This window comes from Populus alba, chromosome 15 (assembly GCF_005239225.2).
Source record: "Populus alba chromosome 15, ASM523922v2, whole genome shotgun sequence".
Classification (NCBI taxonomy): Eukaryota; Viridiplantae; Streptophyta; class Magnoliopsida; order Malpighiales; family Salicaceae; genus Populus; species Populus alba.
The window spans coordinates 3,476,265-3,489,563 of NC_133298.1; the positions used below are offsets into that span (position 1 = coordinate 3,476,265).

At 41.5% G+C, this 13,299-nt stretch overlaps 1 protein-coding gene and 1 pseudogene across 1 annotated transcript; both read right to left on the minus strand.

Annotated features, from left to right (window-relative positions):
* Positions 1-13,299, minus strand: part of LOC118056302 (uncharacterized) — an 18,512-nt pseudogene continuing 5,213 nt past the window's right edge.
* On the minus strand, positions 9,970-11,632 carry LOC140954278 (uncharacterized). Its single transcript, XM_073404901.1, has 2 exons — positions 10,594-11,632; positions 9,970-10,282 (listed from the first exon to the last, which is right to left on the minus strand). Exons 1-2 carry the CDS (start codon positions 11,618-11,620, stop codon positions 10,245-10,247), a joined length of 1,065 nt encoding a protein of 354 aa, XP_073261002.1. The 5' UTR covers positions 11,621-11,632; the 3' UTR covers positions 9,970-10,244.

Here is a 13,299-nt window from a genome sequence, read left to right on the forward strand (position 1 = left end):
TGTGAAATATTTCACCTGGCGAATTTACGCTCGAAATGGGAAAACTTTGTTTCTTGTTTCTGCATATAATATACACAATAAATAGACGAAATGTAAGACTTTGGACTGAATATCCAAGACAGATAATAACACCTCTTGAAAGGTGTGGGACTCTATTACCAGCTGAGCTACTGGATCCTTGACAGGAAAGTATATGTAAAAATTCAACCCTTAACATTCCTGTGAACCAGTTCATCTTCCAATTCTATCATGGAGAATAGCTTTGGCAATGGTGGCGAACGAGTTGTAAGCTCTGTAGAAATTTGTCGCATTGTTGGCCGATAATGGGGATCGGTCTGCAAGCAAGCAAACGCTAGTTTTGCAACGTGTGCCACACCGTCCGCAAGCTCGTTTTCAAGAGGTGGCAGGCGCTGGTCTAAAACATCCTTCAAGAGTGTATTGTGACCGCTTGGTGATGATGAGGAGGTGGAAGCAGAAAACATAAGAGATGAGATGAAATCGCCAGGATGCTTTCCCATCATTACTTCCAATGTTAATACTCCAAAGCTATACACGTCACATTTTTCATCCACTTTCATTGTGTATGACAACTCTGCAAATTAAAGAGGCTGGTCATGCTATATTTTTCCAAAATAATTTACTGCACCTATTTTGTTTTCAATTGATTTTGTAAACTAACCTACTGTATACTGAAACTTAACTACATACCTGGAGCTGTGTACCCAAAGGTGCCAGCAAATGATGTCCAATTGGACGAGTCAGGCATTAAGAGCCTGGGTGTGCCGAAGTCAGAGACATGAGCCTCATATTCTGAATCCAAAAGAACATTGTTGCTGGAAATGTCTCTATGAATAATCGGAGGAGAGCAGTCATGGTGCATGTAGGATAAAGCATTGGCTACGCCTTTGATAAGATTCATCCTTTTATCCCAATCCATCTTTGCTGCTTGTTCCTCGTCGTTCAGTACCTTTCTTAAACTTCCCCTTTCCACAAATTCATATACCAAAAATGAGTGTTTGGCATGCGAGCAGAAACCATACAGCTTCACAATATTTCGATGCCGTATACCCATTAAGACATCAATCTCGCTTCTAAAAGCTTTCAAGCTGCTCATCTCCACTTCTAGTGTTTGGTGAAACTTCTTCACGGCAAGGACTTGTTCTGATGGAAGTACAGCTTTGTAAACAACTCCATACCCTCCTGTACCAATGCAATATTCGGAGTCGAATTCCTCAGTAGCCTCAATGATGTCCTCGTAGCGCAGCTCCCCACCAGTGCACCATCTCACGGGAACATCTCTTTGAGGTGTTTCCATTAACCTTTTCTTTCGTCCGCTTTGGAAAAAGATAATAAAACCAACAATCAGACCCAACAAACTACCCAGCAGAGAAAATTGTTGGTGGGAGGAGCCACTGGTGGTGGCTTTGAAACACTCAGAGGGGATAAAACACACTGTTTTATTACACAAAACCGAAGCTTACAAATCAACACAAAAGCTTAACAATTACACGCCCTCTCTCTCTCTTTCTCTTTCTAGTGTTCCTCCCAATTCTCTCCACACATATAACATAAGCTAGGCACTCTATTTATACATAAATTCAGAATACAAAAATCTATTGTTCCAGGTGTGAAGGCGGCTGTTGACCGGCGGTGTGAAGGCGGCTGGCGGCTGCGGCTGGTGGCTGGCGGCTGGTCGGTGGTCGGTGGCTGGTGGCTGGTTGCCTTCCTTGATTGGAACCTTCTGGATTGAGTTTAATAGTCAACAAATCTCCCCCTTAAACTCAATCGAGGGATGTCATGCTAAGCATGAACACTTCTCCTTTCAATGCCTTCTCTCTGCTTGTAGCCTTTTTGACACCTATTGCTTTCTTCTTTTCTGGTGGGTCCTTATCTGGCATGGAAACAAACAGAGTTGTATCTTCCATGACCTGAGTGGTATCATACAACTCTTCAAGATTTCGCATCCTTCTTGGTCCTTCTGATGAGGATGCTGATGGTGGTGTTGATGATGATGCTCCTGGTGTGTTCCTCCTGTTGAATACAGGGAAACTGTGTGCCGGACTTTGTGGTTCAGCTGCTGGTATAAACACCGGACTTTGTGGTTCAGCTGCTGGCACAATCGGTTCTTCTATAAGTACTGTTGGTACTTCTTCACCTTCAAGGATCAAAACAGTGGTGATCCATTTGACTGCTTCTTGATCACCATTCCATGCCCAAGATTTATCTTCTTCAAAGATAACATCTCTACTTGTAATCACCTTCTTCGTGATGGGATTATACAGCCTGTATCCCATCCTTCTTTCACCATATCCCACAAAGATGCATTTCTCGCTCTTATCATCGAGCTTTCTCCTTCTTGCATCTGGGATCTTTGCATATGCCACACAACCAAAGACTCGTAGATGAGTTACACTTGGTTTGTGACCACTCCATGCTTCTTCTGGAGTGACTCCTTGCAAACTTCTGGTTTGGGCAGCGTTCAATAGATAACTGCACATGACACAGCTTCAGCCCAGATTGCTTGGGCAGCTTCTTTGCTTTGAGCAGAACTTCTGGGCCATGTCAAGAATCGTGCCGATTCTTCCTTTCTGCTACAACCATTCAGCTGTGGTGTATAAGCTGGTTGTCGTTTGATGTCTGATGCTTGTTGTGTACAATAGGCTTCAAAGTCATTGGCTGTATATTCTCCTCCTTGATCAGATCTTACTGTTCTGATCGTATAACCAGTTTGCTTCTCCACAATTGGCTTTAAAATCTTTAAAACAATTGAATACTTCTGACTTCCTCTTCAGAAAGTATATCCACGTCTTTCTACTAAAATCATCAGTAAAAAGTGAGGAAGTACCTATTTTGTCCAGTCGACATAGGCGTGATTGGACCACACACATCTGTGTGTACTAACTCCAGTGGCCTCTTTGCTCTCCAGTTGACTTCTTTGGCAAAACTGGATCTGTGATGTTTGCTGAGGACACAACTCTCGACAGACTTCATCTGGATGATCAATGTGAGGCAAACCTTTGACCATCTTCTTGCTTGCTAGCATCTTCAAACTTGTGAAATTCAGAATGTCCAAGCCTCAAGGTGCCAAAGCCATTCTTCACTGTTGGTGATGGCGCTCAAACACCTTGCTGCATCATACTGGATGTTCAAAGGAAACATCCTGTTCTTGGACATTTTCACGTAGGCCATTAATCTCCAATTGTTTGTCTCTAATTGCCAGATGACAATTCTCCGAGTAAAAAGTAATAGCCTCTCTCCAAAAGTTGACCTAAGCTGATTAGGTTCTTGCTTTATGGCTGGGACATAATAGACATCGGCGATGTAGCTGGAATCGCCATTCTTCATCTTGCTGGGATGTTGCCTTTACTTTGAATGGAACCTTTGTGGTATCTCCAAAAAGTTAACTAGGCCTTGCTTTGGTCTCATCTAGATTACTAAATATAACTCTCGTAGCCGCACATGTGATTGCTGGCTTCAGTATCTAGATACCATATGTCCTCCTTTTCTTATCAAAGTCCTTGTTGGACAAGAAATGCAGTTCTCTCTGTCATCCTTCCTCTACATAGTTGGCTTGCTCACGTATCTCCAACGGAGCTTTCCATCTGCATTCAGTGCTATAGTTGCCCAAATTGATTGCAGCTATAACATTTGATATTCCTCTTGTCACGGTTATTGTAACCGCCTCCTCTTCCTCTGGGAAGTAGAATGCTTGTTGGCCTCGGCCCTCCTCGCCTGGTGGTGTTTCTGCTCACCTCTTCCTCTAAGCTTGTATTCCAAGAACCCTGCTTCCTTGGAATCTCTAAGAAGCTCCTCCTCTGGATTTGTTGACTTCCTCCTTGAGTGGTGTAGCCACTTGATGAAGTCTCCCCTTGCTCATTATCTGTCCTTGAGAGAACACAGCTTTGCTTGTAAGGCATACTCAATTGCCTTATCTCCATTTCGCTTTACAATCTTTGCTCATGAGCTTTGCCAAAGAACTCATAAGCTCATCCAACTGTCAACTTGTCCACATCTTTGGACTCTTCAATTGCGACAACAACAAAAATCGAATTTTGGATCTAGGATCTCAAAATTTTTTCAGTAATTTCGAGCATCGATGATGGCTTCTCCATTTCTCCTCATCTGGTTGACTATCACCATAATCCTTGTGTGATAAATCAGAAAAGATCTCCGCAGGACTTCATTTTGCAATAACTCAAATTCTCCTGCAAAGATTGAAGACGAATCTTCTTGATTTACTCAGCACCCTTTGTATCTTTGGAGAAGCCTCCCTCGCATAATCATGTGATGTTTTCAGCGGAAGCTAATGATCTCGATGTATCTTCATCAAAGACCTTGGTAGATGATGGTCTTGCTTTGTTGTCCTTCTTCTGTTGACTTTCAAAGGCTTGCTATCTGAGCCCTTGTAAAGCATCTTCTCTTTTCTTTTGGACTCTGATTCATCATAACCAGTTTGTATAACTATCTCCAACCACTCTTGTGACCCAAGAAATGCCTTCAATCTGTGCACCTGCAAACTATGCATAGTTGTCTTTTGGTCAGCTTTTGGAATGAGGTGGTATGTGTACCTTCTGTAGTCATTTCTGCTCTTTTAATGACTATATCACCCTCGGAGCCGACTTTGGCCAAACGGACATGTAGATCCGATCCCGGAATGGTCCAAATAGTAGAAAGGGAAAAGAACCTGCTCTGACTTTTTGAAATCGGGTCAAAATGGGTGAATACCGGTCAAAAAAAAAACCCAATTCTGTACGGCGGGCGGTTCCTGGGTTTGAACCGGGAATATTAATGTGGAATATTTCTGGGAATATTCCTTCGGCTCGGCTGAGCTGGAACGCGGCTCGCAGCTCGCGCGAGGTACGCTCGGCTGGACTCCCTTATGGCTCGGGCTGGACCGGCTTTATTGGCTCGGCTAGGACTCGGCGTATACCGCTCGGCTCGGACCTCAAATATGGCGCGCGTGTGGCTCAGTCGTCTTTCAAACCTCGGGGCGCGTGGGATGCGCGTGGCGATCTGGCTGAATATTCAGGAGGCGCGTGTGGGCTACCCCAAACTCCGATTTGCTGATTTTGCGGGGGCAAGTGAGTTCGTCTTGATGAGCTCTACACTTTGAATGATCAAAACTTGTTTTTGACAATTTTGAAAATTCGGATATACCCAAAACTCTTCTGTTTTCCGATGAACGGGGCTCTGATACCAATTGTTGGTGGGAGGAGCCACTGGTGGTGGCTTTGAAACACTCAGAGGGATAAAAACACACTTTTTATTACACAAAACCGAAGCTTACAAATCAACACAAAAGCTTAACAATTACACGCCCTCTCTCTCTCTTTCTCTTTCTAGTGTTCCTCTCAATTCTCTCCACACATATAACATAAGCTAGGCACTCTATTTATACATAAATTCAGAATACAAAAATCTACTGTTCCAGGTGTGAAGGCGGCTGTTGACCGCGGTGTGAAGGCGGCTGGCGGCTACGGCTGTGGCTGGCGGCTGGTCGTGGTCGGGCTGGCTGGTGGCTGGTTGCCTTCCCTTGACTGGAACCTTCTGGATTGAGTTTAATAGTCAACAAAAATACAGTAAAAAAGACAACTTTGGGGCCCTTGTTGTGCACAGTTTTGTTTTTCATGAGAGCAGAACAAGCCTCCAAACCAGTAGCATTGCCACACAGGTTGGTGTTGTTGCGAATTGCTTCAAATGGTGCCTCGCGAAAGGCTTTGATGTCAGGAATGGGACCCTCTAACTTGTTAAAGGATACATCCACTTCAGTGAGGCCTGACAGTCTACTAAAACTGGCCGGAATGAGACCAGACAACATATTATGGGAGAGGTTTAATACCTCTAGCCGCTGCAGCTGTCCAAGCTCCGGTGCTATACCTCCCATCAAGGAATTCCAACTGAGATCAAGACTTTGAAGAGACTGTAAAGACCCCATCTCAGCAGGAATAATCCATGCGAAGCTATTCTTGCTCATTATCAAGAATATCAGTTTTGAGCACTTGCCAAGCTGTTTAAGAATTGTTGCGCTAAAATTGTTCGCTGCCCAGGCCAAAGCCTTTTCGAGATCAGATAGCGATGCTACATCGAAAGGAATATCACCTGATAGTTTGTTATCGTTGAGTTCAAGTTCAATAAACTTTAAAATTTCCCAATTCTTTTGGAATTCTCCCAATAGATGATTTGACGACAGGTCAAGAGCTTGTAGATGAGTTGCCCCCCCCCCCCCTTTCCAAGAGCTTGCTGGTATTTCTCCAGAAATCTTGTTTCCAGAAACCTTGAAGGTTGTCAGATTGTTAAACTGCTTCCCATTTCAATGAAAATTTCACCATGCAATTCATTATCACTTCAAATCCATGTAGTACACATGAGGATGTGTGCCAAAAGCTTCAGAAATGTTTCCACTAAGTTGGTTTCTCTCAAGTCTGAGTCTCAACAAGCTGCTGCATATTTCTCAAGCTTTTTGGGATATGTCCCGTGAAATAATTGTCCAACGCAACAAAATGTGAAAGTAAATCCACCAAGACACACATCTCGTGGTAGATTTCAGACAATCTATTTAGAATATATATGTAACCAATACAAATGTGTAAGGTTGTTCATTTCTGGAGGAATAGGACCAGAAAGGTTGTTTTTCGCAAGGTGAAGTTCAGATAAGCTTCTTAAATTGCCTAGAGATGCTGGTATTGTACCAGTTAGATTATTAGATGACAAATCTAAAGTGGTTAGGTTTCCTAAGTTTCCTAAAGATGCTGGTATTGCACCAGTTAGATAATTAGATGACAAAAGTAAACTGGTAAGAGATCTTATGTTTCCTATGAAAGCAAGGATTGGACCTTCAAAATTATTTCTGGACAAGTGAAGGGTAGATATCTGTTCAAGCATTCCTACTTCCCTAGGTATGAAACCAGAGAGTTCGTTGCCGTGAAGGAAAAGATACGTCAAGTTCCTTAAGTTTTCTATGGACGTAGGAAGAGCACCACTAAGGTTGTTATCTCACAAATCAAGCAAATAAAGAGATACCAATTTTCCAACTTCTGGTGGTATGTTGCCAGAAGTGCTATGAAAAGAATGATATCTTTTGTATTGTGTTACAGAGTAAACAAAGGTTACAATTTATACTAATGGCTTGATACAAAGAGCCTACATTAAAGCCTACGATCAGACCTAATTATCACAGAATAAGGAAACAAATAAGTGAAGATTCAATTACAGTATTTGACAGACTTGATTTCCTATTATGTGATTGATTTCCTATGCTGTGCTTGGTTTCCTTTAACACTCCTCCTCAAGTTGGAGTGTATGTTAATTACACCCAACTTGCTAAGTAAGGTCTCAAACTGTGTGGAGCTTAATGGTTTAGTAAACAAGTCAGCCGGTTGGTTTGTAGTCCGTATGTAGGCTGTTTGAATCATTCCTGCTTGAAATTTTCTCACGTATCAAATGACAGTCTATTTTCTATGTGCCTTGGTTCGCTCATGAAAAGACTAGATTCGATGCTATGTGCATTGTTGCTTGGTTATCACAAAATAGGTTACCGGGTTGTGTGTGATTTATCTGGCAAGTCCTTCAAAATAATTTTTCAGCTAATGTAATTTCGCAGCATGTAGTAGCCATGGAAGCGATATTTCCTCCTGCACTTGAACGTGAAATATTGTTGTCTGTTTCTTGGCTCATCCATGAAACTGGTGCTTCTCCAAGTAAAATGCAGTAAAACCAGTAATTGATCTTCTTGTGTTTACAAACGAGCCCAATGCAGCAATCACAAAATGCTCGTAACTGAAGTGAACCTGTGGACGGCAAGCAGGATGCCTTGCCCAGGTGTTTGTTTGATATATTTGAGCACTTTATAAGCTGCATCCAGGTGTGGTTGGCGGGGCTTATCCATGAACTGACTAAGGATGTGCACAGCATATGTCAAGTCTGTCTAGTTATTGTAAGATAGAGTTAATCTGCCAACTAACCTCCTTGTATGTTGATCCATCTTCCAAAAAGCTTTCCATCGGATTGTGGTTTAGAGACACATTTTGCTCCAAAGGAAACCGAGATGGCTTGACACCCCAAAAACCCCGCATCATCCAAAATCTCGAAGTGCATATTTTCTCTGTGACAAACTAATGCCATGTCGTGATCTGGCAACCTCGAATGCCAAGGAAGTATTTAAGTTGCCCAAGTCCTTAAGTTTGAATTGTTTTGGACAAAGAAGAGTTTGTGTGTTCTCTATGTCCTGCAAATTATTCCCAGCTAATATCACATCATCAACATATATCAGTAATGCTAGAAAGTTACCATGCTGGCTTCGGACGAACAAGGAATAATCAGATAGGGACTGATGGAATCCTGCAGCCTTGAGTGCACCGGACAGTTTGATAAACCACTGTCTAGAGGCTTGTTTTAAGCCATACAGGGATTTATGAAGTTTGCAAACGCGTGTCTCCCCCTTTCGTCTGAAGCCAGGAGGCAAATTCATGTAGACGTCCTCATCTAAGTCACCATGCAAGAATGCATTGTTGACATCAAGCTGATGTAAATGCCAACCACGCAAAGCTGCCAACACTAAGTAAGAGGCGGACAGTGACCATCTTGGCTACGGGAGCAAAGGTTTCCTGATAATCAACACCTGCAACTTGGTTGTAGCCCTTGGCCACCAGTCATGCCTTATAGCGTTCCACTGTCCCATCAGCTTTCAACTTGATTTTGTATACCCATTTGCAGCCGATTGGCCGTTTGTGGGATGGTAAAGGTACCAAACTCCAAGTCCCAGTGGCCTGTAAAGCAGATATCTCATGGTGCATGGCCTCACACCACTGAGGATGTTGAGCAGCCTGTGAAAAACTGGTAGGTTCTTTGAGGAGAGTGAGTTGAGCAGTATAAGCTTTGTGATGGGGAGAAAGGTGAGTGTAAGATAAATAGGCAGAGAGGGGATAAGCAGTACCTGAAGTGTGAACCATGTTCGTGGATGATGTCGGGTCAGGCCTTGAAGGGAGAGTCATGGCGAGATGGAAATCCTGCAAGTAAGAAGGAGTGGTGATAGAACGACTGCCACGACGAAGAGTAGGAATGGGCACAGGTGAGGAGGTGTTCAGTATGGGAGAAAAATCGGGTAGTGGACTATCAGTAGGACTGGCTGAATGTGGGGACTCTGTGAGAGGAGCTAGAGGAGTGGATGAGGTGGTGGATGGATGGGTCTGGGAATTGGGTGAGCTAGGAAAGGTAGGATTGGGAAGCAGAGAAGGGGGTTCAAAGTGTATGAAAGGTATGGGTGGAGTGGGAGTGGGCGTGAGAGGTGATAATGATGGGGTATTGGTATGTGATGCAGATGTAATAAAGGGAAATATAGATTCAAAGAAGACGACATCCCTAGAGACAAGTGTTCGTTGTGTAGCTAGATCAAAAACTCTATACCCCTTTTTCCCATAAGGATAGCCAAGAAAAATACACCGAGATGCTCGAGGATCAAATTTTGAGCGATTTTGGGCATGGGTGGAAACAAAACATAAGCAACCAAATACTCGTAAGTGCGAGTTAATTGGGAACTTTTGTGTTGAAGAGTTTTTTCATATGGTGTTTTTCCATGGAGAATGGGGGTTGGTGTTCGATTTATGAGATAAGCGGAAGCAAGAATAGCGTCACCCCAAAATTGGTGAGGAAGGCCGGCTTGAAGAAGTAAAGCACGTGCCATATTTAACAAATGCCTATGTTTGCGTTCGGCATAACGACTTTTGTTGTGGAGTATTAATGCAACTGGTTTGATGAATAATACCTTTGTGAGCGTAAAAGCTGTCAAGTTTGAATTCAAGACCATTATCACTACGAATCATTTTGACTTTGGAATCAAATTGGTTTTCAGCCATGTTGATGAAATTGACTAGAAAAAGACCCCCCTAGTGTCGGATTTGTGTTTCATAAGATAAATCCATGTGCATCTAGTATGATCATCAACGATAGTAAGAAAATATTTGGCACCTGAAATAGAAGGAATTTTATAACCACCCCAAATGTCAACATGGATTAAATCAAATGAAGATATGGTAGTAATGGAACTTGAAGAAAATGGAAGTCTGGTTTGTTTTGCTAACGGACAAATACAACACTTGTCGTTAGAGAAAGAATTAACTTTAGGAAATAATGGAGAGACTTTGGTTGAGGGATGCCCAAGACGTTGATGCCAAAGGTTCGGGTTAGAATTTTTGGCATGGTTGCAGGTTCCTTTCTTGGCTTGGTCGAGAAAGTAGAGACCCTCCCGTTCAATTCCCGTCCCAATCATCTTCCCCGAACGTAGGTCCTGAATCACACAAAATTGGCTTAGAAAAATGGTGATGCAAGAAGAATCAAATGCTAGTTTGCTAATGGAAATTAAATTCAATCGAAAATATGGGACACATAAGAAATTATTAAGGATCAAATCAGGAGATAGATGAACTCTGCCTATGTGAGTTACTTGTGTTATTGATCCATTCGGTAATTCAACAGTGCGGCCATTAACCGGTCTTGAGTATGTGAGCAGATTTTGGTCATAAATCATATGATATGTGCACCCACTATCCAAAATCCATGTACTTCTGTTGCCATTAGAGAAGAGTGAAAAAGCTTTACCTGAGAGCTCATCATGAGTTGGACAGTTACTAACATGGTTGGCAGAGGATGTTTTGGTTTTTAACATGCTGAGTATCTGTTTGCACTCGTCAGGTGTGAAAGGAAAATTCATCTCCTTCCTCTCATTTGTATGGGATGCAACTTGATTTCCCTTGGAAATCGCCATATTAAATTCAGCTTCAGTTACTGCTTTCTTCTTGCGACAATACTCGGCTGTATGTCCCTTCCAGCGGCAAAAAGTGCATCTGAGATGTGCACGACAATCCTTGGTGTTGTGATTTGTTCTATTGCATCTTGAGCATCTCTGTTCAGTTTCAGTCTCATGGCTTAAATTCTTTACGGCAAAGGCAGCAGCCTCTGGTTGAGCAGGACTTTTCCCAGTTGTCACTTCTGATTGTTTTTCATGACGAAGAACCAGTGAGTATGCCTTGTTGATTGTTGGTAATGGATCCTGCAACAGAGTGTTGCTATGAACACCCACATATGAATCACTAAGACCCATGAGAAATTTCATGGTTTTCTGTGTGTCCAGGTATGCAGCCATTTCCTTGACTGATCCACAAGTGCATGTTGGAAAGGTGCATAGTGCATCACGCTCATCCCATAAACCTTTCAGTTTTGTGAAGTAGGATCCCACAGACATGCTGCCCTGCACACAGTTGTGAATTTCATTCTCAATGTTAAATAACTGAACCACATTCACATGTGAGAATCTTTCCTTTAAATCAAGCCACATTTGTCTGGCATCCTTGCAGTTGATGACACTAGCTGCAATATCTTTGGACATAGATCCCAGCAACCAAGTTTTAACCAAACTGTTGCACCAATTCCATTGTTGATGCTCATCTGGTTTCTTCTCATCAGGCTCCTTCATTGAGCCATCTATAAATCCAATCTTGTTTTTAACTGTCAGAGCCATAGTCATTGATTGGCTCCATGTGCTGTAGTTGTCTTCAACCAAAGGTTGTGAACAGTGCCAGGTTGATCTGAATGGTGAAGGTAAAGCTGGTGATTGGGATGATCCCATCTTGCTCCTCAAGACATGCTTCCTTGGTTTTCGTCTCCCATGGAAGTTGGCTAAAGGGTTTATGTTTTATTTTGATACCTAGATTAATTGCTCTGATACCATGAAAAGAATGATATCTTTTGTATTGTGTTACAGAGTAAACAAAAGGTTACAATTTATAACTATGGCTTGATAAAAGAGCCTACATTAAAGCCTACGATCAGACCTAATTATCACAGAATAAGGAAACAAATAAGTGAAGATTCAATTACAGTATTTGACAGACTTGATTTCCTATTCTGTGATTGATTTCCTATGATGTGCTTGGTTTCCTTTAACATGCTATTTGAAGACAAATCAAGTTTGATAAGTTTGCCTATATGTGAAGGAATGGACCCATAGAGCGAGTTATTGCGAAGGATAAGCACAGTCAAGTCAGGAAAGGAAGAGAATCTGAGACTATTAAGCGTACCTCTCAAACTAGAATCGGGCAGACTTATGTTGGTAACACTACCAGACTTGTCGCAACTGATTCCGAACCAGTTGCAAGGGCTGTCTCCAGCCCAAGAAGACAGGAGAGACTGGCTTTGGTTGTCAAGAGTGACTTTCCATTCTAGAAGAGCTTCCGCTTCCTTCCTTCCATTTGCTACTTCAGCAGCTCCAGTACTAGCCGAGTAAGCAAAAGAAGCAAAGAAGGAAGCATAAGCAAGTAAGGAAAAAAACAAAAAAGGTGTGCATAAGAGAAAGATATGGGAAGCCATGGCCTTAGTGGTTTAATTTCTTAAAAAGGATGTATGAAATGATTAGCCCTGCATACGTATATATATGCAGGAATTCATTTGTCTTGGTCATGATCGAAGATTTCTTAAGAAGATAGACAGCTGCGTCTTAATTGGACGTCTTCCATTCTTGATTGGATGTCTTCGGGTTTCAGCTATGGACCTACAGTGATGTTTCCCATGAAATTTCAAGTGTGGAACAACATTCACGTCGTTAATGCTTTTGTTATATCCTTCTTCCTTTCTTTGGTCTCTTATCAATCAAATGAATCAAAACTTGTGCTTTCAAGTGTGAAACAACATTCCTTGGCCTGTTATGCTTTTGTTATTTTTTTTTTTATAGAAACAATATTGGAATGACATTTATATCGAAGTTTTCTATAATTTAAAAACAATAAAGGTGCAATTAGGGGGCCATGCAAAGTGCAAAACCATGGCTAATACTTTTATTCGGTATTATTAAAGTTTTCTATTTTTTTTTATAGTAATGACCTTTTAATAAAAAACAAAACTTTGATAAATAAAATTTAAATATTTTATGTGTCTTCCCACATAGTTATGATGTTTTTATTTTTGAAGGTTGTGATTAATAACAAATATAGTTATTTTTTATTTAAAATTTTATTTTATTTTATTTATTATTATTAAGGTTTTCTAGTTTTCATGTCTCAAAAAAAAAAAAAGCTTTGTTCTCATGTTATTGCTATTATTATTGGATGGTCAAAAAAGAAGCTTTACTTTTTTTCAATTATGTTCCCCAACAATGATCTTCCCTGCATACATTTATACATGGGACCCACAAGGCGGAAACTTCCTTGAGCAGGGTTTTTTTTTAATTTATGTTGCTTTCCATTCAACGTACTGCAAACCACATGCATACATAATAAAATTTAAATCTTGATACAAATAAATAAAAATAAA